General features: G+C 39.9%; 1 protein-coding gene across 1 annotated transcript; it reads left to right on the top strand.

Moving 5' to 3' along the window:
* Positions 1-2,108: 2,108 nt before the first annotated feature.
* Positions 2,109-24,010, top strand: GATM (glycine amidinotransferase). The gene is made up of 9 exons (XM_001363475.4): positions 2,109-2,546; positions 3,775-3,990; positions 13,597-13,792; positions 15,734-15,924; positions 17,924-18,061; positions 18,154-18,318; positions 19,416-19,479; positions 19,897-20,013; positions 22,935-24,010. Exons 1-9 carry the CDS (start codon positions 2,478-2,480, stop codon positions 23,045-23,047), a joined length of 1,269 nt encoding a protein of 422 aa, XP_001363512.1. The 5' UTR covers positions 2,109-2,477; the 3' UTR covers positions 23,048-24,010.
* The last annotated feature ends 3,152 nt before the right edge of the window (positions 24,011-27,162 follow it).

Below are 27,162 nucleotides of genomic sequence, written 5' to 3'. Positions count from 1 at the left end.
TCCACATCCAGAGGAAGAACTGTGGGAGTAGAAACACAGAAGAAAAACAACTGCTTGATCACATGGGTCAGTGGGGCTATGACTGGGAAAGTGGACTCTAAAAGATCACCCTAATGCAAATATTAATAATATGGAAATGAGTCTTGATCGATGGCACATGTTAAACCCAGAAGAATTGTGCATCATATATGGGAGGGGGTGGGGGGAAGGGGAGGGAAGGAACATGAGTCTTATAACCATGGAAAATAATTCTAAATTATCTAATTAAATAAAATTTAAAATAAAATAAAATGTCTCTTCTGTTAGAAGTTCACACCATCAACTTAGACTATTGTCTCCTGGATATCATCCTTAGGGGTTTCAGCACCTTCTTCTCAGCACGCATTTTCTTTTCCATCTGTGACCCGCCATAGAAGGAATAGGGCTTAATACTCTGAATCTATTCTTTTTTTTTAAGCCCTTACCTTATGTCTTAGAATCATTTTTATGTATGTATGTATCATTTATATGTATATGTATGTATGTATGTATCATTTTAAGGCAGAAGGGGAGTAAGGGCTAGGCAATTGGGGTTAAGTGACTTAAGTCACATATCTAGCAAGTGGTTGAGGACAAATTTGAACCCAGGATCTCCTGTCTCCAGGCCTGACTCTTTCCACTGAGTCGCCTAGCTGCCCCAATACACAATTTCTTGAACTCTACTGATCTTCCTCTCTGCTACTTCTTCAGTGTGGTCCAACCATAAAGCTCCTAATTATTTGGCATTGCTCCATCTCTATTTGACATCTAAAAGCTTACATTTTCTTTTCTTATCGTGGCCTAGTAGCCATCCACCTTGAGGCAAAGTAGAGTGAGATAAAGACAGAGGGGAAAATAGTCTAAACAAATTTGAGTTCTGCCTAATGATTTCTCCAACTCCCATGCTAGTAAAAAAAAAAAAAGGCAGCTGGATGGCTCAGTGGAGGTCCTAGGTTCAAATATAATCCCAGACACTTTCTAGCAGTGTGACCCTGGGCAAGTTATTTAACCCCCATTGCCTAGCCCTTACTGCCCTTCTGCCTTAGAATTAATATTGGTTCTAAGACAGAAGGTAAGGGTTTAAAATAATAATAATAATAATAGTACTAGCAGGACAACTCAGTTTGAATTATTTTTCATGTACTAGTGAGTTATAAACAGTACGGTTCCCTTTTTCTTACCTGGTTAGTTACTGGAGCAACAGGTTGTGGTAGAAAAGATATTGGACTTAGATTCAGAAATCCTATATCCTGGCTCATGCACTTGACCTTGGATAAGTTAACTAACTTCTTTACCTCAGTTTCCTCATCTGAAAACTATACTTCACAGGGTTTTTCTGAAAGCCCTATAAAATGTGAGCTACTCTTGTTTCCTGTAAGAAGCTATAAGGTCTAGACAACCCCTCTGGCTCTCACACTGGTCTCATTATCAGCATATGCCCACCAACAGTTTCTCCATATCTCAGCTCCTCCATCTGCCAAACTAAAGTATCTTTTAGGGATGGCACGAGGATTTGCATCATAAAATCATATATTGGGTCCAGAAGGGACTCATAGAGGCTATCAAGGCCAGCAGCCTCGTTTTACAGATAAGGGAAATGATGCCAATTGAAGTTACATAATTTGCCCTAATCACACGCGTATAAGTCGATAAGAACCTTCAGTGGATCCTCTGGATCACTACCAGAGACCCCACCCCCACCCCCCAAAAAGGGAGCAAAAGGCCAACTAATCCATAGCTGTATTTTTTAATTCTATTTTAGTTCCTCACATGCCCCTAAATGAACGTGGCTTTGAGAAAGGTCTGCTTGCTCTTTTGGAGCGAGGGCCTCTTTAGCTACCCAGCAGGAAGAACCAAAGGATTTTCGAAAACTTGAAAATAACAGTGTTTGCCTGTTTTGGAGAGCGGGGACTGTGCACATCTTTTCAATCCAATGTTACGCTATAAATGGAGTCCGTAATATTTTTTCATTAAATATGTATGACCAAATGACACGTAACATAATGTAATGCAGTGCAATGGGATGAGGATGATACATCTCGACGTCCCTTTCTCCTGTCCGTGCCTTTGCTCCTCCTCCCCCCAAACACGAGCTTTCCTTCCCTTGGCCAGCAGAAAGCCGCAGGCGGATGGACTTTCATGGACGGCCTCAGGAAAAGCTAAAAAAGGGAAAGCGCCGCCACTTTGGCCGGGGGACCCCGGCACCACTGCCTAATTCGGGGCCGGGGCCCGCCCCCTGACCTTTCGGCGGCGCGTGGGGCCCCACCACCTGTTCCCGGCAGCCAATGGACAGCTCCTGGGGGAGGGAGCGAGGGGGGGGGTGGGTGGGTTGGACTTTTATATAAGGCTCCGCTAGAGCCGGGCGTGGGTTCGAGGCGTGTCGCTGCCGTGTAGTGCGGGTGCGAGCCAGCTGTCCCAGCGGAGACCATTGCGATCGCGGACCAGTTGCAGGAGGGGAGATGCTGCGGGTTCGGTGCCTGCGCGGCGGGAGCCGGGGGGCCGAGGCTGTGCATTACATCGGGTCTCGGGTGCGTACCTCCCTCGGTTACCCTCGGCACGGGGGCGTTGCCTCGGCTCCCCACACGGGACAGGCTCATTCCCGCTTTCCCCGCAGGGCTGGGATGGAGGGTGGTGGTAGGGGGATGCGCTCCGCGTCCTTCCGTGTGCCCGCCTCCTACAACGGGCACTGGCCGGGCTGGCTCCGGAGATGGGGGCGGATCGGCGCGGCTGCGGGCTCTGGGAGCGGAGCGTCGGGAGACTCATTACTCGAGTGCAAAATGGATTTGGAATGGAAGGGGGGAGCCCGGGCGTTCTAGTACCCGTCCCCCAGCCTTGCTCCGTGGTTCTCTCGTGGAACAGGAATAGCTCAGACCCCGCCCAGCAGCTGGCGAGGGAACAGCTGCCCTTCTCCCCCTCCTGCTGTCGGGAGTCCCCGACCCTCCTGCCGCCAGAGCCGGCTCCCTGGGCAGACTCAGGGGTGTAACTTTCTTGTGGCCCCTTGGAGGCTCGGTAATTTTAAATTTTATTTGATCTACCCACTTTCCCATATCTTAATTCTGTCTTCCATACTATGGACAGTCCTGAAAGATGCTGACGATGTGGCAAAGACCGGGAAGAATTTCAGGGATTAGAAATGGGGGGTTGGAGCTGTTTATCACGGGAGAGAATGCCTTTTTGAAATGCTATCACTATGGTTTCTTTTGCAGAAGAAATTATTATTGAAAACCTTTTAGTGACAGAGAGCGGGGGATAGATAGATAGCATAGTGGTTTCCCCACTCACATTCCAGGGAGTGCCAAACAGTAAACATTCACTGGGTGGGTGGTTCTGGGAATGAAATGTTGGAAAGTGGCAAAGCCCCTGCCTTCAAGGAGCCTTCGATTTAGTTTGGAGAGAAAGCTGTAGGTGAATAGCTGGAACAGAAGTCAGGACATGATCAAATGGCCAGGAGAGGTTAAACAGAGCGTCTTGAGAGAAATGACAAAGGACTCCCTTATAGAAAGAAGGGGAGAAGAAGAATCCAGAGAGCAGGTGGCAGAGCACCAAGCTGGACCTTGAAAAGAGTGATTCTAAGGGAAGCTGTGGAGGGACACTGTTCTGGGTGGAGGGAAGAGCTAGGGGAAGACATCCTAAGTGTGAGGGGTACCTGAGTGGATAGGGCCTTCTGAGGAATAATAAACAGGCAGACACTTTATGCCATCCCCAGAATAGAGCAGATGTGTATATGGAATAATGTTTGTTTTTTCCTCCTGGAAGCTGGGAAGAGTCTTTACAGGATGGGTGCAGCGAACTTTCCAGAGCACCCAGGCTGCAGCAGCCTCCAGAAACTCCTTTGCTGCTGATGACAAAGTCACAGATCCTGTTCCTAAGGACTGCCCTGTCTCCTCCTATAATGAATGGGACCCACTTGAGGAGGTGATCGTAGGCAGAGCTGAAAATGCCTGTGTTCCACCATTCACTGTGGAAGTTAAGGTAAGATTTGCATGTGTTGTATGGTGTATGTATGCTCCATATGTTTGCATGTCTGTTTAGGACACATTTTTAGGTGTCCCACTCTAGCATTTCCTGTATGCAATTGAAGTTGTACATTTTACATTGTAGATGCTGCCTGAGGTGTAAAACCACAAAATCAGGTAAACATTTTCCTAGGCAAGAAATCCAGTGCTCTCGGCATCAATCTAGCAAAAGTTATGCTGCTTTTCAGTTTATGTAACTTCATGCTGCTAAAACCCGGTAAATCAACTTAGTTGCCATTTTGGAAGTGAATCTAGAAAGCAGTAACCATCTTTTTTTAAAATTCAGAGATATTTTGTTTTTCCAGTTACATATAACAATTTTCAACATACATATCAGAAATTATAAGATCCAAATTGTCTCCCTCCCTCCTTTCCCTTGCTTGCCTCTGTCTCTATGTCTCTCTTTTAAATCCTTACCTTTCATCTTAGAATCAATACTGTATATTGGTTCCAAGGCAGAATTCTGAGCAGGTAAGGGCTAGGCAATGGGGGTTAAGTGACTTGCCCAGGGCCACATAGCTTGGAAGTGTCTGAGATCAGATTTGAACCCAGGACCTCCCAACTCCAAGCCTGGCTCTCTATCTATTATGCCACCTAGCTGCCCCCTACTAACCATCTTTAAAGCTATCTTTTGTTTGCCTTATAGGTCTCAGGATTGTGGACTGCCTGCTGGTCACTGTCCTAGGTTATAGGCCTGAATCTGCCACTCTTTGCTTAAGTGACTATATGGGCAAGTTGCTTGACCTTTTTGGCTCTTGGTTTCCTCATCTGTAGCATGAAGGTGTTGAGCTAGAGGTCTTCTAAGATCCCTTCAAACAATGAACATCTCATGATTTTGAGACTTATTTGATTCTTATTTTGGTGGGTAATTGGAAGATGGAGAAATACATAGCAGCCACATTGCTGGCTTAGAGGTCAGTCACCATGAGAATCATGAGAGCTCAGAGCTGGAAGGGATCTTAGAAGCCATAGAATCCAACTCTCATTTTACATATAAGGAAACATACAGAGAAGTTAAGTGACTCACAGGGTCACACAGCTAGCAAGTGTCTCAGGTAGGATTTGAATCCATGTCTTCCTGAATCTAAGTCTATTATCCTATGTAATTATTCTAGCCACTATCTTTCTTCCTTCTTCCCCTTCTCTTTTCCCTCTTCCTTTCTTTTCATTCTTTCTTCCCTTTCTCTTTTCTTGTCTTGACCCCTTCTAGCCCCTGGTCCCCCCTTCTCAACACTTGGACTTGTCAACACATTTTAGACAATTTTGTAAAGTCTTATGGACAAAATCCCAGATTTCTAGGAGAAAATATGCTTAATTTTTCAGATTATTTTTGTCCACCAAAGTCTTACTCTTGATGTTTCCTCTTGGTGTGGGAGGTAACCTTAGGTTCCTAGGAGCTGCCATTGGAGCACAGGTTCTGCCGGGTCCTACCAAACTAGAAAAGTTTTGAGTTTGGGTCTAGCCATAGACCCTGTAAGTCTGACATCTAAGGAGCAGTTCAGCAAGGTGTGGAGTCTTATCACCACATTGACTTTGCAGTGATTTTTTTCTTAACATGATAACTCTCAAAGCAAGATTGCAACGTGCAGTTAGTTGCATTGGTGGCGAGAGTTTTGTAGTAAGTTAATACTCATTCCTTTGAAGAATTTTACTTATGCTTTAAAAATTAGAATTTATGCTCATATGCGATTATTGGAAAGATCTAGATTTGTGAGAGGAGAGGTAACAGGTGGGGAATGAAATGGATGCTTCTGGTCTTCTGGGAGAAGTGAACATATGAGCTCTTCTGTATTCTCATAGTATAGGATGAAGGAGAAAGTAAGCTTTTTACCCCCAGCCACACTGTACTTCGTCTCTCTCTGAAGACAGAGTCTCAGAAGGGGAAGGGACCTCAGAAGTTATTTTACCTAACCCCCCACATAAGCAGGAAACTCTATAACACATACCTTGCCCATTGGCAGCCATTTTTTTTAAGATGGCCAGTGAAGATAATCCCATTACCTTTTGTTTTTACCCTTACTTTCTGTCCTTGTAACAACTCCAAGACAGAAGGGCAAGGGCTAGGCAATAGGATTTAAGGGACTTGCCATGGGTCACATGGCTAGGAAATTACCAAAGCCAGATTTGAACCCAAGTCTGGCACTGTCTTCACTGTACCACCACCTAGCTGCCCCAGCCCTGTTACCTTCTGAAGCAAACCATTCTACTTTTCAACAAATTGTAATTGTTAGAAAGTTTTTCTGTAATTGTATGAGTTTTTATTTTCTTAACTGTAATTTCCAAACTGAATGAGCATTTCTTGTTTCTTTGTAACTAGAAAGAATAACTATTCTGGGGCTTTTAGTTTAGCTTAGACCTTTTAACCAAGTAACAAGCATTTATTAAACCCTGGCTCTGTGCTAGATACTGTGCTTGGGGCTGGGGATACAACTGAAAAAATGTAACGTTCCCTGCCCTCTGAGAGCTTACATTTTATCAAGGGAAACATGTACATAGATCTCAGACAGACAGAGTGTATATGTTAGCCTGTATCAGAAAAAGGGGAACATTGTCTATTTCCGAGTAGGTCATAGTTTCATAACATCCTGAAGAGATCCAGTCCTTCTAATCCAGTCCCCTTATTTTTACATTTATAGAAACTGAAATTTAAGCAAGTAAGTGACTTGTCTCTGATTACAAAGCCAATGTGTCACAGAGTTGGGATTTGAACCCATGTTTCCTGCCTGCCAATCCAGAACCTTATATCTCTTTAAAAAAAAATCTTGATATCTTTTGTTTTTATATTACAATAATTTATGGACCTGTTCACATTCCCCTTGAAATTCAGTTCTTCTTTGTAATGAGTCAAAACAGTAAAGTACACACCAATGTGTACAGAGATCATACATGACAGGATCCTCAGTATTCTGCCATCATAGTTTCCTGCCTCTCTTGCCAAGAAGAGTGTCTCATTTATCTGTTCTCTGGGATCATCACTCATGTCTCTATTACATTAGCGGGGATGTGGGCCAGGACATTGAGGAGGTGGACAAATCTCTCTATTCTTTCCCACCTCATACACACATTTGGCAGCAGCTGTGCTCTGCATGCCCCCAGGGACACAGGCTGCCCACAGATGCAGAGCTGAACATCAGGGCAGTAGGGAGGAGGAGAGATGATGAGGTACCTCCTTGGTGAGGAAACCCCGGGCGCAGAGGCCAAAGCTCTGGTGGGTTTGTATCTCTGACTTGGATAGCCTTGAGTCAGTCACGTGGTCTTTCTGGGTCTTACTTTCCTCACATCTATAAATGATGGGGTGGACCAGATGACTGCTGAGGGCTCTATGATCCTAGAACTTTGATATCTTCATTCATGTGTTGCTTTTGCATTATCCACATCTCTGAATTAATCAGATTAATTATTGCTTTCTACAAAATATTCCATTACATTTATATAACATGGCTCATGTGGCTATCCCACCAGCCCTGAATATCCACTTTATTTCTAGTTCCTTGCTACCACAAAAAGTGCTGCTGAGATTATTTTGGAATACTTCGGACCCTTCTTTCTATGTTTTTGTCTCCTTGGGAGTATGCCCAGGAGCTAACTTAGATTGTAAGCTTCTTGAGGGCAGGGACTGTTTTTTTTTCTTTCTATCCTTTTTGTTTGAGCAGATGGCTCATGGCACATAGTAAGTGCTTAATAAATGTTGATTGAGAGAGTGGGATCCCTGGGTCAAGAGGTATGAAGTTTTCTCATGCAAAATTGTGCTGTAGAGAGACCAGCTAGTGATGCTGTGAAAAGAAACAAGGATCAAGTGATCAACAAACAGCACCTACTGTATACTTATATCCTTTATTGTCTAAGTGGGGAAACAAAATAGAAGTATAAAGAGCCTGACCTACTTTGTATTTACTACTCAGCTAAATGGAAAGTGTATTATTTGTTTAGGTTGTAAGAGCCTTTGGAATTCAAAGTATTAAGTGATCCCTGGAAGTTGGGGTGGTCAGAGAAATCTTCATGAAGGAGTTGGGACTTGAACTGAGGAAGGGTAGGAATTCTTACAACTTGAGGTCTGTCCAAAGTAATATTCCCTTTTCATTCTAATACTTTCAGGCTTTCACAAATGGCCTCTGGTTCTGACATATCCTAAGAATAAATTTTGTAAAGGGCACTTCAGTGCACTCATTTGATTTTAGGGTCCTTAATTGTTTCCTCCATCAATTTTAGACTTTTTTTGTGTGTGAGTATGCATTCTCCTACACAGGGAAGCTATTCCATCTCCTGGGTCATTTCTGTTAGATAAAACTCAGAAAAAAATTAAATTCAGGCATTTTTTTATCATCTTTGAAAATGCTGACCATAGTCATATGCCATATGATCTCGTTTGGAATCAGAATACTCGAATTTTGTTACAGTCTCTGTTCTGATTTGCTCATTGACCTTAGACAGTTTTCAATGAAGTTTCATGGTGATGGAAGGAATACTGGGTTGGAGGTCAGGAGACTTGATTTGGCCAGTTTTCAAGTATTTATTGGATGTCTAGTCTTAGTTCTTTGACTAATTAGCTTTGTGCCCTTGGGTAAGTTACTTCCTAGTTCCTGGTCTTGCTTTCTGCACCCATAAAATGAATACTTCTCTGTCCCTACCTTAAAAGACCATGAAAGTAAAAGGAATTAACTAGTGAAACTCATTTTTAAAGATTTTTAAGCACAAAATTCATTTTTAGAACAGAAATCTTATTTTAACCCAACAGGTCAGATGTCATTGTCTAATTCATTACAGTGTTACATTGCTTGGATTGTTGTTATTAATAAAAGTAATTCTTTTGCCAATTACTACATTAGCTAGAGCATTGATGGCAAACCTATGGCATGGGTGTCAAAGATTGCACACAGAGTACTCTCTGTGGGTGGGCACATGGCCACTCACCCCCACCAGAGTTCATTACTAGAAAGGCAGAGGGACTTGGGTGGAGCTGCCCCCCTCCCCATCTCCACCATGCCTGATGGTATTTTTTCACATTCCCCACCCCTCTGCTCAGCAGCCCAGTGGGAACTCACAGTGGATAAGGTGGGTAGCTCACAGGTGGCAGAGCTGGAGGGGATGGGAATGGAGTGTTGGGGATACTTCCTCCCTCCCCTGTGTGGGGTAAGGGGGTGGGGCAGGGAGTCTCCAGCACTGTGGCGGGGAGGGGCCTGGCACTCAGTCTCTGAAAGGTTTGCCATCACTGAGCTGGAGCATGGTTCTCAGGAGACCAAAGCTATGGATTTAAAAACAAAACGTGCTTGATTCCTCACCTCAGCTAGCCATCTTGCAAGTGACGGTGGTAGCAGGGTAGATAAAGAGAAAGAAGGATCAGGCTGGAGAATACTAGCCATGTCCTTATTATTAGAAAAACAAAGGGGCAACTAGCTGGTTCAGTGGATAGAAAGCCAGGCCCAGAGACAGAAGGTCCTGGCTTCAAATGTAGCCTCAGACATGTCCTAGCTGTGTGACCTTGGGCAAGTCACTTACCCCCATTGCCTAACCCTTACCACTCTTCTGCCTTGGAACCAATGTACAGGATTGATTCTAAGATGGAAAGTAAGTACTTTAGAAAAAGAAAAACAAATTGCATGATTTAGAGGTAGTGAGTGGGTGAGTTGCATCATTCTTTTGTACAAAGAACAAAAATTAATCCATAAGTAGTTACTTTTTTAAGCTCTTGTTTTGAATTAACACTGTTTAGATTCACAAGACATCTAGTTCCTTCTCAAAGACTACCTAATTGGAGTGTGCCCGTGACATATTTAGGAAACAATATAAGATGTAACAAAGTGTTAAAATTGTGTAGGAGAGTGTATAAAACAATATAGTAAAAGGTCCTGCATGGGGCAAGTACCAAGAAAATTAGAGACAAGAAGATGGCTAGAGATATACATACACATAGAAGCACACCTATATATAATATGCCTATTGTTCTTACCAGTATCATTTATTCTATAAAATATGATGAATACTTATTAGTAAGACCATACATCAGTCTGGGAGGCACCTCAGAGACCACCTCCAATCTATTCCTTTACTTCACAAATGAGGAAACTGAGGCCTAATGAGGTTAAGTGCCTAGCTCAAGGTTCACACAGGATTTGAATCCAAGTCCCCTGATTTTAGAGCCACTGCACCACACTGCCTGGATGAAGGAAACTTTGTGTGGTGGGGGAGGGTGAAAGATTCATTATAAATACAAAAGGTATTTAAAAAGTCACAAGGTTAAAATTAGCTCAGTTTCCAGCTGGGTAAATAAGAAACAGAACATCTGCTTAAGTTCCTTAAATTTCCAGGGACAGCAAATAGCTCTTTAACCTTGACTTGGCTAGCAATGCAGAAAATCTTAGTACTTCAAAAGCCCTAAATTGAGAGCTCAGTAACAAGGACAGCTTTTCTGTTCTCACTGCCCTCTATTAAAAGTACTGTGTGCTGAGCACGTAAAATGTTCCTTATCCCGCAGACGCTGAGTAAATGATTGTAAAGTAATTGAGCTGGTTCGTGGTAGAGTGGAGTGCAAATAGTTTCTAACTCTTGGAAAAAATATTATATCATAAGCATCTGGACCTTGTCCAACTGATTTTCAAGTACAGCTTTACCCAGTAACCCTCACACTTGTTCAAACAGTTCTCTCTCCGTGAGCAGTTTGCTTCATGTCTACCTAGGAAAATTCCACCCTGCACAGAAAAACACATGAAAAACATTTCCCAGGATGGTGTCTTGCAGTTGAGCATGGCAGGCAGCAGCAGCCCATTCTATTGTAGGCTTGGCTGACGTTTAAAAGTCTGCTTGTCCTTTGGCTGTGGCCTGCAAGAGATGTGCTTGGCATGAAAAGAAGGAAAATGTGAATGGGTACTGTAGCACCAGCATGTCTGAAAGGACTAGAAAGAGTAATTTATTATTTCTTTTTGTTAGCTGCCACAGCATGAGTTGGTGAAAGAGGCTGGAATTAACTCACTACTTAAAACCCCAGTGGACATGGCTAGGCTTTGGATGATGGAGTCACTATGAGCCCGAGTCACTTTTGTTCTCATGGTTTCGCCTTCACAGAGATTGTTTGTGGCAGAAATGGTCTCTATGGTTTGGTCGGTCCCCAAGATGGTGGCAAGTAGCCACTGATTTAAGACATTAGTGGTCAAGAGGATGATGCTGGGCCCTCTTGTGGGCCCCACTGTGGAGATCTTTTTTTCCAACCTCATGTTCCCATCTGAGATCTTATCTGATCCCAACTGACAAGAACCCAGCAGTTGTGCCATCCAGTCTGCCCATAAAGTAGGGGTATTGGCAAAGGTCTCATCCAAAGACCAGTTCTCGACCCCTGCTTTGAAGAGAGATAAAGGTTCCAACAGGCAAGGGAGGCAGTGTAGGCCAGCAACAGGGCACAACCTATGCAAAAACAAGGAAGTGGAAAATAGAATACTGTTGGGGAACAGGTGAAGAATTTGCTTGGAATGGATCATATGTGAGGGGGAGTAAATGAAATCAATGTAAAAAGGGAGTTTGAGCCAGTCAAATGGTGGAGGGCTTTGAATACCAGGGCTAAAGGGTTTTGAATTTTATGCCACTGGCATTAGGGAGCAACAAGATAGTGCCTCATACAAAACCACAATTTGCCTGCACCTGGAATATTGTGCATTTTTTTTGGTCAGTAAAGCTGAAGCAATGGAGCTAGAAGATGTCTCAGAAAGGTAACTTAGATGGATCATGCATTGCAGATTAAGAGACCAGGAAAAACATCTAGAGCCTTTGATTTGGAAGGATATGACTGAAGTCTATAAAAATCACAATTGAGTTAAGCACTTGGTCTTTTCTGCAGAGCCCTGTGCTAAGTGCTGGGAGATAGAAAAGTGTGCATAAGGCATAGTTCTTCTCCACAACCTTTGTGGGACTGGAATGCTGTGTACATAGATAGACACAGGGTGAAGGAATATTCCAGATGTAAATGAAGGGTGTAAATGGTCATCAAAAGAATGAAACTTTAGAACTAGAAGATAATTTGTTGAAGCTTGGGAAGGATAAGTGCAAATACAAAAAGCCCTACTTTTTCATAATTGGTAATAAGGACCTTAGTAGCTTCATGAGATGATAGAAACTAAAAACAATTAGCTTTAAGAAGGACTTACATACATAGCTATGTAGGATGATTTCATAGAATCCCATTTTTAGAGCCAGAATGGATTTTAAAGGTTATCTAGTCCAGTTCCCTTAATTTTACAGATGAGGAAACAGACCCAGAAAGGTGGTGATGTCACTTGTCCAAAGTCTTTCTTTTTTTTTTTAAACTTAATTTATTTCATCAATTTAGAATATTATTCCTTGGTTACAAGAATTATATTATTTCCCTCCCACCCTTCCCACAGCCAACATGCAATTTTATTGGGTATTACATGTGTCCTTGATCAGAACCTATTTCCGTGCTGTTGATGTTTGCACTAGGATGTTCATTTAGAGTCTATATCCCCGATCATATCCCCTCAACCCATGTATTCAAGCAGTTGTTTTTCTTCTGTGTTTCTACTCCCACAATTTTTCCTCTGAATGTGGATAGTGGTTTTTCTCATAGATTCCTCCAAGTTGTTCAGATCGCTGCATTGCCACTAATGGAGAAGTTCATTACATTCAATTGTACCACAGTGTTTCAGTCTCTGTGTACAATGTTCTGGTTCTGCTCCTTTCACTCTGCATCACTTCCTGGAGGTCATCCCAGTTCACATGGAATTCCTCCAGTTTATTATTCCTTTGAGCACAATAGTATTCCGTCACCAACATATACCACAATTTGTTCAGCCATTCCCCAATTGAAGGGCACCCCCTCATTTTCCAATTTTTTGCCACCACAAAGAGTGCAGCTATGAATATTCCAAAGTTTTTCTTGATAACAGGACCTCTTGCTTCAAATCTAACCTTCCTTACCTGGCAGTACATGGAGGGGACGGTAGGCATATTCATGCCCTCTCACCCATCCTGACCCCTCAGTAACTTGTCCACTGACCTGTCATTGAAGAAAACAATTTTATCTTGAGAGATTCATACAATCCCATTAAATCCTTTGATGTCAGAACACTTGGACCCCTGAGTCGGGCTTATCATGGTGACGTTTATGTTCTTATTTGGTTGCTGCCTCTTCTTATAGACTTATAAACACTTTTTTCTCCTCTTAGACAAACAGGGTTAAGTGGCTTGCCCAGGGCCACACAGCTACAAAGTATTTGAGATCATATTTGAACCCAGGTCCTCTTAATTCCAAGCCTGGTCCACTCTCTACTAAACCACCTAGCTGCCGCAAGCCTTATAACCACTTTAGTTTGTGCCAATAAAACATTGTGTAAATTGGCCAAGAGTATTTTGGAGTCTATCTTAAGACCATGCTATGGATGATTAGATATAATAATATCTCAAGCAGGAAAAAGATAGCACCAAACATATGATCAGGAAAGTAATCACAATTAAATTCTGTAATTTAAAGTTGCACATTGCTCTCAGTCAATGGTCTAATCCATCATGAGTTACATTTTTCTTCCCTAGGAATTGATCTGCTTTCTTTTATTTCTAGGCCAACACATATGAAAAGTATTGGCCATTTTACCAGCAGCATGGAGGCCATTATTTTCCCAAGGATCATTTGAAAAAGGCTGTTGCTGAAATTGAAGAAATGTGCAATATTTTGAAAATGGAAGGAGTGACGGTTAAAAGACCTGATCCCATTGATTGGTCTTTCAAGTACAAAACACCAGATTTTGAGTCTACAGGTGAGTGGGATCCTGTAGTTGACTTAGCTCATAGAGTTCCAACTATTGCTTGGAGGGAATGCAATGATGACCTTCTGGAAATTCCTTCCTATTCTAGTGATTTTTGCATATTCCAGACTAATTTAGAAACAATTTGGAAGAATGAAAAATGCTGAGAACTTCTAGGGGATCAATATTTTTATGGCTATTCCAATTCAAAGCTGTTTTATGGACAGAAGCTAATCTTTCTTAAATTACAGTCATGGTATAATGGAAAGGGAGCTGGATTTAGAAGATGGATGATTGAGTTTGAGTCCTGACTCCACTGCTTCCTCACTATGTTACCCTCCTGGTCAAGGCCCTTTGATACCTCTCTGAGCCTTAGTTTTCTTCATCTATAAAATAGGAATAATAATAATATCTGTACCACCTACTTCAAGGGGTTGTTGTAAGAAAAGGCCCTTTCAAACCATAAAGTGCTCTAGAAATGTTTGCTCCAAGAACTACAGCTCTCGTTTAATTTGTCTTCCCATAGAAAGCAAGGCACGAGGAGCCTACAGATGTAGCCATAGTGGAACTTTAGGTATTCTCAAGATGAGAGTCTGTTTTCATTGAACTTGAAGATCAGAGTTAATATTTTTAATCATTGAAAGGCTGTTCCTTCAAATATTTAATTTCATACATTTCTATAGCCTATGTGTGAACCAGTGAATTCCATTAATCATTCTTTCATTGCATGTAGTGGAATTTATTGTTTTCTTGTTTTCCTTAGATCAGTGGCCCTTAAATTATTTATTAGGGGTGACTAATCTAACAATTAACAAGTAAGTCATAGAAACAAATATTTGCTGAGTCAGGCTTCTGTTTTTATCTAGTTAATGATTTTTTAAGAAAAAAATGTAGACATAACCATGTTTCTAGACATCTAGGGCACCCTTAGATAAAGAGCTTATCCAGGAAGGCTTCCTTAGGAAATTAGTCTCCTTCTTGGCTAACTTCACTGCTACATTATTCTTGTGCTTGTATTTAGTATTCTCATTTATAATTCTGGAAATGAGGTCAAGCTAATTTGTCATTTTTGATGCAATTACCTTTCTATATCGCCAGAAATACGACATAAGCTGTAAGATATAAATGCTTATGTCTAGTGAGACCAAGAGGTAGCTCTAGTCTTTAGACAGATCTCCTTGTAGGGACATAAGAGTTAAGGCTAGAGCAAACCTTAGGGATCATTCAGGCCAATCCCCTCATGTCAGAGATGAAGAGACAGCAGCCCAAATCACCCAAGGTGATACAGGTACAAGTAGTTTTTTATTAATGTTTAATGTTTGTTAGTGGCTAAACTGTTGGTCAAGTACATTCCCTTTTTTCTTTTAATAATAGCACATTTTAGATATAAAACAAGATGCTAAAATTTATCTTTACAGTTTGGGCAATTCACAGTCTTGAAACCTATATTTTTGCGGTTACATGAAGGACCTTATTTTCTATAGCAGAAGATAACCTGTAGGTACTTAAGTATCTACAGAATAAATGTGGGTATGGTGAAGACACTGGCTGCTGGTGGTGCAAGAAGTACCTGAACTAGTCCCAAATGTCTAGAGGACTACAGGGCTGATTGTTAGCTTGGAGTGGAGGTTCCCATTAAGAACATAAGTAATTTTATGAGTAAAGATTATTTCATATTTTGTATTTCAATCCCCAAAAGCTTCTAGCACAGTACTGGGCACATAGTAGGTGCTTGCTTAATAGATGATTTTTGATGTATTGCTGAACCCTAAGGATTGGGATTTTGATAATACAACAGCAGCAAATTTTATCTCGTGCGGAAACAGTGTAGTAAGAGAATTTGGTACCGTAAATTTGAGCTTTTAAAATTTCTTATTGGAAATTATTGTTTACAATAATCTATTTCTGAAAATTTGTTCTTATGATCATTTTAAGACTTTTTGACCTTTTCAGGTTTGTATGGTGCAATGCCCAGAGATATTCTGATAGTGGTTGGAAATGAAATCATTGAAGCTCCCATGGCATGGCGTGCACGCTTCTTTGAGTATCGCGCATACAGATCAATTATCAAAGATTATTTCCATCGTGGGGCTAAGTGGACAACTGCTCCTAAGCCCACAATGGGTGATGAGCTTTATGACCAGGTACTTTCCTGTCTGTTTATTCATGTACCTTTTTCTACATAACCCATCAGAAATAAAACACAAATATATTTTAAAGCTGTGAGTAGGTTCTGACTTGCAGTCTGTAAGATTATTGCAGTTGTTGAAGTGATTTTTCTAGCATGAATTAGAAAACCCAGAACAATAGATTTATCTACAACTGAAGCTAGGTCTAAAGATTGAGGGTTCTGTTTTCATTTGGGGCCTGTGGATCTAAATTGATATTTACAATCATTAAAAGTCATCTCTTCAGAAAGAATACTATCCACAAATAGAGAAAGAACTATTGGAGCAGAAATGCAGAAGAAAACATAGGATTTATCACTTGTTTCTTTGGGTATATGATTTAGGGTTTTGGTTTTAAAAGATTACTCTATTACAAAAATGAGTAATATGGAAATAATATTTGAGTGATAATGCATGTATAACCCAGTGGAATTGCTTGTCAACTCCGGGAGGGGGAAGAGACAACATGAATCATGTAAACATGAGGAAAAATATTTAAAAAGATGAAAAAAAAATCCTTTCTTCAAATAATTAGTTACAGAAGTTTCTATAGTTTGTGGGAGGTAAGGATTACAGGAAACACTATCAACAGTCTTTATTTGATTGGATTTAATGGAATTCATTAAAGTATCTTACTAGTCAGTCTCTTTAGGTTATTACCACCTCAACTTAATAATGTTTCCCTTTTAGCAGTTAAAAAATAAGTTTTAAATGTAAAGTCATACACTTGGTTTCAAAAAAATCAACTTTACAAATATAAGATAGACATTATCAGAAGCAATTTGTAGAAGTTTAGGGTCAGGGTGATAATAGACTATGATCTTAATATGCATGAGTAATGTGACATGGCAGTCTAGAAAGCTAATTTGATCTTGGGCAGCATTTAGAGAGGCAGAGCTTCTGAGAGCAAGGAAACTGATATTCTCACTGTACAGCTGTAATCAGACCACATCTGGAGTTTTGTATTTTGTTCTGAGTGCCACAGTTTAATGAAGATGTTAACAAATTGGAAAGTGGCCAGAGAGGAAGACCTTAGATGAAGGGCATTGAATCCATATCATAAGAAGAACAAATGAATGAAGTAGGGATATTTCACCTAGAGAAACAAAGACTTAAGGCATGCGATAGCTACCTTCATGTATTTGAAAGATTGTCATGTGGGGAAAGGATTATTCTTATTCTGTTTGGCTCCAGAGATTAAAACAAGGTGCACTGGCTGGAAGTTGCAAAGAGGCAAATTTAGGCTTAATGTCAGAAAAAAATTTCCTGACAATTACAGTTATTGAAAAGTAGAATGGACCATTTTGTAAGATGGCAGCTTCCTTCCCCCTATCATTGGAGGTCATCAAACAGAGACCAGATGGGCACGTGTTATGTATGTTATAGTGAAAATTCCTTTTTAGGTATGAGTTAGATTAGATAGCTGGCTAGATCACAACTTTCAAAGACTTCCTAAGGAGAAGAAAGGAGTTTTTGTTTGCATTGTTGGAGAGAATACCCTGGATGGGCAAAATTGCAGACCTCTGAAGTATAGGGGACCCAGAAAACTCATTCTCTACACTGTTAGTTTTAGTCCTCAGACCATAGCAAGCTCTGTTTGTAATAGTATAGAACGATTTCATTCTGGTAATTTCCAAAGTTGTAGCTAACTAAATATAATAAATCGATGTAAAGCTTATGGGATTTTCTCAAGAAGAATCAGCTGATGTCCTTGGCATCATACCACCTGACTCACCAGAACACCAGAAAATTGCTGACTATCTTAATTCTTTTTTCCCTGTCACATGGGCATGTCTTCCATTCACATGCTTTTCCTCAGTTTTAGTAGCACAGTGTATTTCTTAAATATCATCATACTAATGGATTCTCAGTGAGTCTGAGTTCAAATTGAGCATTCACAGTTGCGTAGTTCTCCTGTTTTTTCTTCTTTAAAACTAGTGTATTGATTAGGCTTTGTCTTTGTTTTTCCTGTTAGGATTACCCAATCTATTCTGTAGAAGACAGACACAAATTGGCTGCTCAGGGAAAATTTGTGACCACTGAATATGAGCCGTGTTTTGATGCTGCTGACTTCATTCGAGCCGGAAGAGATATTTTTGCACAGAGAAGCCAGGTAGAGAAAACTGAAACTGCATCTATCTTGTATATCACCGTAAATTATTATAGTGGCAAATTGTGATAATTTTCCTATCATCTTCTTTTCAGGTAACTAATTACCTGGGCATTGAGTGGATGCGTAGGCATCTTGCTCCAGACTACAGGGTGCATATCATCTCCTTTAAAGACCCCAATCCAATGCATATTGATGCCACCTTCAATATCATTGGACCTGGTCTTGTGCTTTCCAATCCTGACCGGCCATGTCATCAGGTAAGAGAAATGATCCTGGAAATAGTAAATCTGGCAGCTGACAGAATAGTCTTCAGATAGTATTTCTGTGAGAACTGGAAGTTTCTAATTTAATGCTGTTATTGAAGGTTTCTCTTGTGTTCAAATGTCGGATTGCTGATGGTATGTATATTACTGTGGCATGAGATTCCATTGGATGTTAACTCTGGCCATTTGCTTTTGTCAAAGCTTTAAGTTCCTCCATATGTATGCCCACACACATATATGTGTGGTCTTTACAAAAGATTTTTTTTTGCATCATAATCATTACTGCATAAAACATCTACCCATCCCTTCTTTATAACAAAGAATAACAGGTAAGTCAAAGCAACCAATACATACATTAACCAGATCTGGCAATATAGTCAATATTCTTCCCTTCTAGTCCCCAGCCTCAACCTGGATTTGGGGAGAAATGTTTCCCTATTTATTCTCTGGGATCAATATTGGTTATTTCAGTTAATCAGAGCTTAGCATCCTTTCATTTATTTCATTGTGCATGTTGTTCTAATTCTACTTCACTCTGCATTAGTTTATTAAAAAAATTTTTTAAACCCTTACTTTCCATCTTAGAATCAATACTGTATATTGGTACAGGCTAGGCAATGGGGGTTAAATGACTTGCCCAGGTTCACAAAGCTAGGAAATGTCTGATCCAGATCTGAACCCAAGATCTCCTATCTGTAGGCCTGGCTCTATCCACTGAGCTACCTTGCTGCCCTTTCTTATGATTTTATGGATAGGCATTGGTTAATAAAAATAAATCTTTGGAACCATTTTTTTTAATGTAGATCTCTTGAGTCCTTGAAAGCACTGGAAATATTTAACAGGCACATATTCATCTAAAATGCTAATTAGCCATTATAAATCACCTTAGTACTTTCAAAACCTATTAGGCCAAATTTTCCTTGCTTTGTAACATAAAATTTGTATGATTGCATAATCAGAAGTCATAATCTGAATGTTTGAAAAATAACTGTTAAAGATGGGAAATGTTGAGATGACATTTCACATGGAATTGTTGATAAGGGCCAACAGAGGAGCAAGAAATTATAAATATTTTTGGATTTTTCTTTTAGATTGAACTTTTCAAGAAAGCAGGATGGACTATAGTAACTCCTCCAACTCCAATCATCCCAGATGGTAAGAATTCCTTTCTATAAAGAGATTAACCCTAGATTTTAAATTCATATATATGAAATACAACATTTAGCAATTTGGGGGAATTATCTCCCCCTGCCCCCCCCAAAAGTAGTTCTCAGAACTCACTTTCTTCTTTTACAGTAAGAAGCAGGGAAAACTGGCCAACAAGTAGAGGGGAATTGTTTAAAACGTCATTTAAAATATAGCACTGTGAAATCCAAATTTATAATTACTAAAGAGTGATACATATTTATATCCATGAAAAGATTATGAGGATAGTACAAAGGCCATCCTAGGGAAAAGGAATTGCATGGAAGCACTATAATTTTATTTTTGTGCTCTTTTCTTGAAATGCTCTCATTTAAGTTGAAAATAAGAACAGTACTAAGACATAATTATTGACTTTCTTCTTTTTAGATCACCCACTCTGGATGTCATCCAAATGGCTCTCCATGAATGTCTTAATGTTGGATGAGAAACGTGTTATGGTAGATGCCAACGAAGTCCCAATTCAAAAAATGTTTGAAAAGCTAGGTATGTTCACTACCTTAAATTCTTTTTAAAATTATTCATGAAAGAGTTAAGTTAAAATGAGATCTGAGAAAGCAGCATTCTGGGTCAGAGCAGTATATTTTGTTTCTAATGGTGATACCAAGAAACATTTTGTGGGAAAACATTGTATTTTGCCCTTCATGATCTCAACCTAAAAAATTACATGTCTTCAAATCTATATAACTTCCCCTTAGTAACCAGTTATTTAAGTTCATAGATTATAGTTCTCTAAACCCTTCAGGCACCAACAAACATTTGATAGCTCATGTGTAGGAACAGCCACTTTGTAGGCAGCGAGGTGAATTGATCAACTATGTTTCAGTGGTGAAAATGTTAAGAGCTTATTTAAAACTAAATGAAATGTCAATGTACTTTTAATAAGCCTTATTAGGAGGCAGTTTTCTTCACGTGTGATGTGTGAAAGAGAGTATTGAGAGTCATCTGAGGATACTTGAGCAATCTTTAAGCTAGAAAGGAAAAAGAAAATTAGCTGATCATTGTGATTTGGGCGAGTGTTTCTCCTGATATTTTCTGAAGCCAATGGCAGTCATTTATGTTTTTGAAAGGAATTTTTAAACGGCGCTCGTCTTCGTGTGGCTTTTAAGTATGTATGTATTTTCCTTTGGGAGTGTTTATCTCTAAGCTTCCAAGTCTTAAAAAGGGCATTTAATAGAATAATGGCCTGGCTGAAGAGGCAGTTGGGGAATCCAGGCTGTATCAAATGTTGAATTTCCAAGCCAGTAAACTCAATTTGCCTTGAATCTTATAAAACTATATATCCGCACACGTTTCTTAGGTACCACATATTCATCGGTTAATTTTAGATGGAGCCCAAGACTGCTCTGATGCTTTGTGTCCTGACCCTCCCTGCTTCTCAGGGATGTTGCCGTTCCTCCCTTGCCCTCAGGGATCCTCCTTCCTCTTGGGGTTCCTGATGCTGCTCCCTGGGCTCTTGTCCCCTCTGATTAGACCTGGGTCATTGCTGTGGCGCTTTCTGGGTCCCATTCCCTCACTGTGGGTGGTCTCTCCAGCAAATTCGGTTGGCTTCCCAGAGGAGTTCCCTCGAGGAAGGCCATGCTCACATCTACACCTCTTGCCTTGCTTTCTGGCCGGGGCCAAGCTGTGTCCGCCTGGATGTCCATAGGCGCCATCGTCTTCCCCAGCTGGGTTCACTTGAGCGGCACCTCCTCAGCCACACAGGCACTGCCTGGCCCTCGCTGCCTCCTTAGCTCCCTTGGTTTGCTCCACAGTCCACCTGAAGTGGGCTTAATGTTTCTTACATGGGGGCAGCTGGGTGACTCGGGGTAGAGCCAGGCCTGGAGACGGGAGGTCCTGGGCTCTGATATGGTCCCAGAAGCTTCCCGGCTAGGTGACCCTCGGCAAGTCACTTACTGCCCCACCCTTGCCTGGCCCTTATAGATCTTCTGCATTGGAGCTGATACTTAGTGTTGATTCTAAGACAGAAGGTAAGGATTATATGTCTATATCTTAGCCTTAGTGCCTCCTCTCTGAAGTGTTTGATACCTTGCTAGTATCTCTTCTCCAAAATTACCTTGTATTTACTCTGTTGTGTTTTTTTTTTAACTCTTACCTTCCATCTTAGAATCAGTAATGTATATTGGTTCCAAGGCAGAAGAACGGTAAGGACAAAGCAATGGAAGTTAAGTGACTTGTCCAAGGACTCACTATTAGGAAGTGTCTGAGGCCAGATTTGAACCCAGGACCTCTTGTTTTTAGGCTTGGCTCTCAATCTATTAAGCTGCCTAGCTGCCCCCTGTATGTGTGTATTATACCTATTTTGTATGTGGTATTTCCCTTGATATAATCTAAGCTTCTGGAGGGCAAGGCTTAAAAGATTGTGTTTGCATAAGTAAGTGCTTAACAAATGCTTGTTGATTATTCCTAATTTTATTACTTATTTTTTAAATTTAAATTTATGTTAAAATTCCCAATAATTTTAATCTTTTAAATGGAAAGCTTAATAAGTAACTTCTAAACCAATCTGAAGTCTACCAACCAAAGGTTATTTTATCTTTCTATCAAAGGAGATATCACTATCTTCCTATCCTTGGAATATTATAGACTGATTCAGGAAGAATATAAACTTAATTCCTCCTCTACACATTCAGAGCCTTCTCCCATCCTTCAGGAACCAATCCAATGAAACCTTCCCTAATTATTTCTCTGATTATTATCTTCTACTTGTTGTACTGGTTGCCACTTTTATCACCTTGTTGCATATTGTTTTTGTATGTGTATCTTCTTTAAGTTCATCTTTTAATGCTTCCAAGGACATATTGGATATTTAGTCATTGGTTGTCTAATAAGATGTTTGATTAGCACAGAAGTCATATTTATATCATGGCTTGCTTCACACACTATTTTGAATTGTGAATATAAAATTGAACAAAACTTTAGAGCTTTTAAAGTTTTGTGCATATTTTAAATATCAGGTAAGGGAAAGGTCTAGATTAATCTCTTTCTATATTGGTTGTGTACATTTTCTCCTGAATCTTCTGAGAAAGGCAAGTGTCAGGTGGTGTTTTTCTTATTCTAGATACTGTCCTGATAAATGTTTTTTAAAATACTGTCTCATTACTATAGCCCTGAGATATAAGTACCATTATTACCTCTCTTTTATAGTTGAGGAAACAGAGGCAAACAGAATGAATTGCCCAGGATCACATAGTTAGTGTCTGAGGCAGGATTTTAATTCAGTTCTTCCTCATTCCCAGGCCAGGACCTTACCCACATTGCCACCTCACTGCCACCATATATTGCACTAGAGACCTATGAAGCCAGGATTTCTACAACCTAGAATCTTCATTCTCATCTTTCTTATTTAAAAAAATCTAGTAAGAAGCAGCACCTTGTTTCAACCTTGTTTCTCTATTTTCATGCAGGTATTTCAACAATTAAAGTCAATATTCGTAATGCCAATTCATTGGGAGGAGGTTTCCATTGCTGGACCTGTGATGTCCGTCGCCGTGGCACCCTGCAGTCCTATTTTGACTAGACCTGGCCAGATGAGTGGTGGTGGGAGCTTAGCTTGAAATAAGCCGGGGAAGCTGAGGTGTAAGCTTCACTCTCCTGCTAAAACAAATGCATGAGCTAGCTGTATAGCGCTTTAAGCAATCATGTCCTTAACAGGAGTCTTGAACCTAGTTTATTCTCACTCTCTTCCATATAAGGGAAAAAAACTTAATTGCTAAGTCTTTGGGCTGGCTTTTCAAAACACTTTTTTGCTCTCTTGAAGTTACCTTGGCTTCAAGTGTGGAAACTTGACAAAATGTGTTTCAAGGCAAAGGTTAGCCACTAGAATAACTTGGCCACTAATGTTTAACCATCTACCTCTGTTTAATTTTCTATCCAAACGGCAGCTTGAAATCATAGCCCTGAATTTAACATTCTTTTTTCTCTCAGTTGAGTATTGTATATGTCACTTGTTTTCTAAATAAGAAAAGTACTTAAGTACTCAGATTTGAAGTGGTACTGGATAACTGCCTCTTTTTCTAACTTTTTTTGTTAATTTTTTATTTCTATTTTTTTAAGATAAGCTAAACTATGCAAACATCTAAGGGGATTCACTAGGAATTTTAATATTCTCACTTCAACATTCAACATTAGTGTTACTTCTAAAAGCATCTTCATGACTTACCTCGTCTCAAATGAAATATTTTGTCCACATCTCCTGTTATTTCTAAGATTCTTACAGAAATACTTAGTGCAGTGAGATAGAATTTTAATTTCCCATCTCTCACTTTTTGGTGTGTTTAGTAGCTACGTGCTACACCTGCAGTTTCCTTTCTTTGGTAAGTTAAGATTTGTTTACATAAGTGCAAATTCTTTAAAGCATAGCTGAGAGATAAAAGCATTTAGTAATTAATGGAAAAACCCTACATACCTATGTATACCGTGGTTTTAATGTTGGATACTGGACATGTATTTTTTATGCTAATAAAAATTTTTGTGTTCAAAACACTCTGTGCTAATGTGGCATTCATGGAAACCTTTCAAATTTTGGAGGCTACACAAAGACTGCCCAGTGGCCAGCATCGATGTTAAGTTCTAATGCCCTAATAGTGAATGTACTTTGAAGACAGGTACTTCAGAACTGTATTAAATTGTCAAGTTGGTTGAAGCAGTCATTTTTCTTAGCTTGAGAATCTGTGAATTTTTCATAGAAGACAGACTTTGGGACTAGAAGGGGGCAGCTATCTTTAGAGCTCATCTATCTAACAGATGAAAAACTAAGGCTATAAGAGTGACTGAGAATTCACAAACATTTTATACTGTGAGTAGTACTTAATTAAAAAGAACAGGGACAGTGACTCCACCAAGTTCAAACTATACCTGACCAAGTAAATCCTCTACAACGTGATGGATTAGTAGTCTTCAAATCTTTCCTGAAAACCTTCCAGTGGGAAAGAACATACACTGAGACAACCCATTCCACTTTGGTATAATTCAAATTATGAACATTTTTTTTCCTATCCAAGCCTAAATTTGCCTTTCTGTAACTCCAATCTCTTGTTCTTATGGGGGTAAGAAAAACCGATCAAATAAAGTTTAAGTGAATGAAGGTATAATAATAACTCATTGCTCCTTCACCACTTACCCTCTAACAGTGACCAGAGTGCCTGGGCTGTGTTTATCCTCATGCACAGGGATTTTCCCCTCAGTTTGACCAGTCCTCCCCCACCTGACTTTCCCTTTCCCTGCCAAGGGTTTGACACCGACTGAAGCAGAACTGTCCTGGATAATTGACCACATCAACAAGCAAACCAACAAAAATCACATGATTATTTCAATAGACACAGAAAAAGCCTTTGATAAAATACAACACCCATTCCTATTAAAAACACTAGAAAGCATAGGAATAGAAGGGTCGTTCCTAAAAATAATAAACAGTATATATCTAAAACTATAAACTAATATTATCTGCAATGGGAATAAACCAGATGCATTCCCAATAAGACCAGGAGTGAAACAAGGATGCCCATTATCACCTCTACTATTTGACATTGTACTAGAAACACTAGCAGTAGCAATTAGAGAAGAAAAAGAAATTGAAGGCATTAAAATAGGCAAGGAGGAGACCAAGTTATCACTCTTTGCAGATGACATGATGGTCTACTTAAAGAATCCTAGAGATTCAACCAAAAAGCTAATCGAAATAATCAACAACTTCAGCAAAGTTGCAGGATACAAAATAAACCCACATAAGTCATCAGCTTTTCTATATATCTCCAACACAGCTCAGCAGCAAAAACTAGAAAGAGAAATCCCATTCAAAATCACCTTAGACAAAATAAAATATTTAGGAATCTATCTCCCGAAACAAACACAGGAACTATATGAACACAACTACAAAACACGCTCCACACGACTAAAACTAGACTTGAACAATTGTAAGAACATTAATTGCTCATGTTACGAGCCAATATAATAAAAATGACCATCCTACCCAAACTCATTTATCTATTTAGTGCCATACCCATTGAACTTCCAAATTTTTTTTTTACTGATTTAGAAAAAACCATAACAAAGTTCATTTGGAAGAACAAAGGATCAAGGATATACAGGGAAACAATGAAAAAAAAAATACAAAGGAAGAGGGCCTTGCAGTCCCAGATCTCAGACTATATTATAAAGCAGCGGTCATCAAAACAATTTGGTACTGGCTAAGAGACAGAAAGGAGGATCAGTGGAATAGACTCGGGATAAGTGACCTCAGCAGGACCGTATATGACAAACCCAGAGAACCCAGCTTTTGGGATAAAAATCCACTATTTCATAAAAACTGCTGGGAAAATTGGAGGACAGTGTGGGAAAGATTAGGTTAAGATCAACACCTCACACCCTACACCAAGATAAATTCAAAATGGGTGATTGATTTGAACATAAAGAAGGAAACTATAAGAAAATTAGGCGAACACAGAATAGTATACATATCAGACCTTTGGGAAGGGAAAGATTTTAAAACCAAGCAAGACTTAGAGTCACAAAATGCAAAATAAATAATTTGGAATACATCAAATTAAAAAGTTTTTGTACAAACAAAACCAATGTAACTAAAATCAGAAGGGTAGCAACAAATTGGGAAGCAATCTTCATAAAAACCTCTGACAAAGGTTTAATTACTCAAATTTACAAAGAGCTAAATCAATTGTACAAAAAATCAAGCCATTCTCCAATTGATAAATGGGCAAGGGACATGAACAGGCAGTTCTCAGCCAAAGAAATCAAAACTATTAATAAGCACATGAAAAAGTGCTCTACATCTCTTATAATCAGAGAGATGCAAATCAAAGTAACTCTGAGGTATCACCTCACACCTAGCAGATTGGCTAACATGACAGCTATGGAAAGTAATGAATGCTGGAGGGGATGCGGCAAAGTAGGGACACTAATTCATTGCTGGTGGAGTTGTGAATTGATCCAACCATTCTGGAGGGCAATTTGGAACTATGCCCAAAAGGCACTTAAAGACTGTCTGCCCTTTGATCCAGCTATAGCATTGCTGGGTTTGTACCCCAAAGAGATAATAAGGAAAAAAACTTGTACAAGAATATTCATAGCTGCACTCTTTGTGGTGGCCAAAAATTGGAAAATGAGGGGATGCCCTTCAATTGAGGAATGGCTGAACAAATTGTGGTATATGTTGGTGATGGAATACTATTGTGCTAAAAGGAATAATAAAGTGGACGAATTCCATGGAGACTGGAACGACCTCCACGAAGTGATGCAGAGCGAAAGGAGCAGAACCAGGAAAACATTGTACACAGAGACTGATACACTGTGGTACAATCGAAGGTAATGGACTTCTCCATTAGGGACAATGCAATGTCCCTGAACAAGCTGCAGGGATCTAAAAAACACTATCCACAAGCTGAGGATAAACTGTGAGAGTAAAAACACTGAAGAAAAGCAGCTGCTTGACTACAGGGGTTGAGGGGATATGACTGAGGAGATATTCTAAATGAACACTCTAATGCAAATACCAACAACACGGAAATGGGTTTGAGTCAAAAACACATATGATACCCAGTGGAATCATGTGCCGGCTATGGGGGAGGGGGGAGTAAAAGAAAATGATTTTTGTTTCCAATGAATAATGTTTGGAAATGA

Source organism: Monodelphis domestica, chromosome 1, assembly GCF_027887165.1.
Source record: "Monodelphis domestica isolate mMonDom1 chromosome 1, mMonDom1.pri, whole genome shotgun sequence".
NCBI lineage: Eukaryota > Metazoa > Chordata > Mammalia > Didelphimorphia > Didelphidae > Monodelphis > Monodelphis domestica.
Note: the sequence above shows the minus strand (reverse complement) of the source record. Positions and strands in the feature narration are given on the sequence as shown.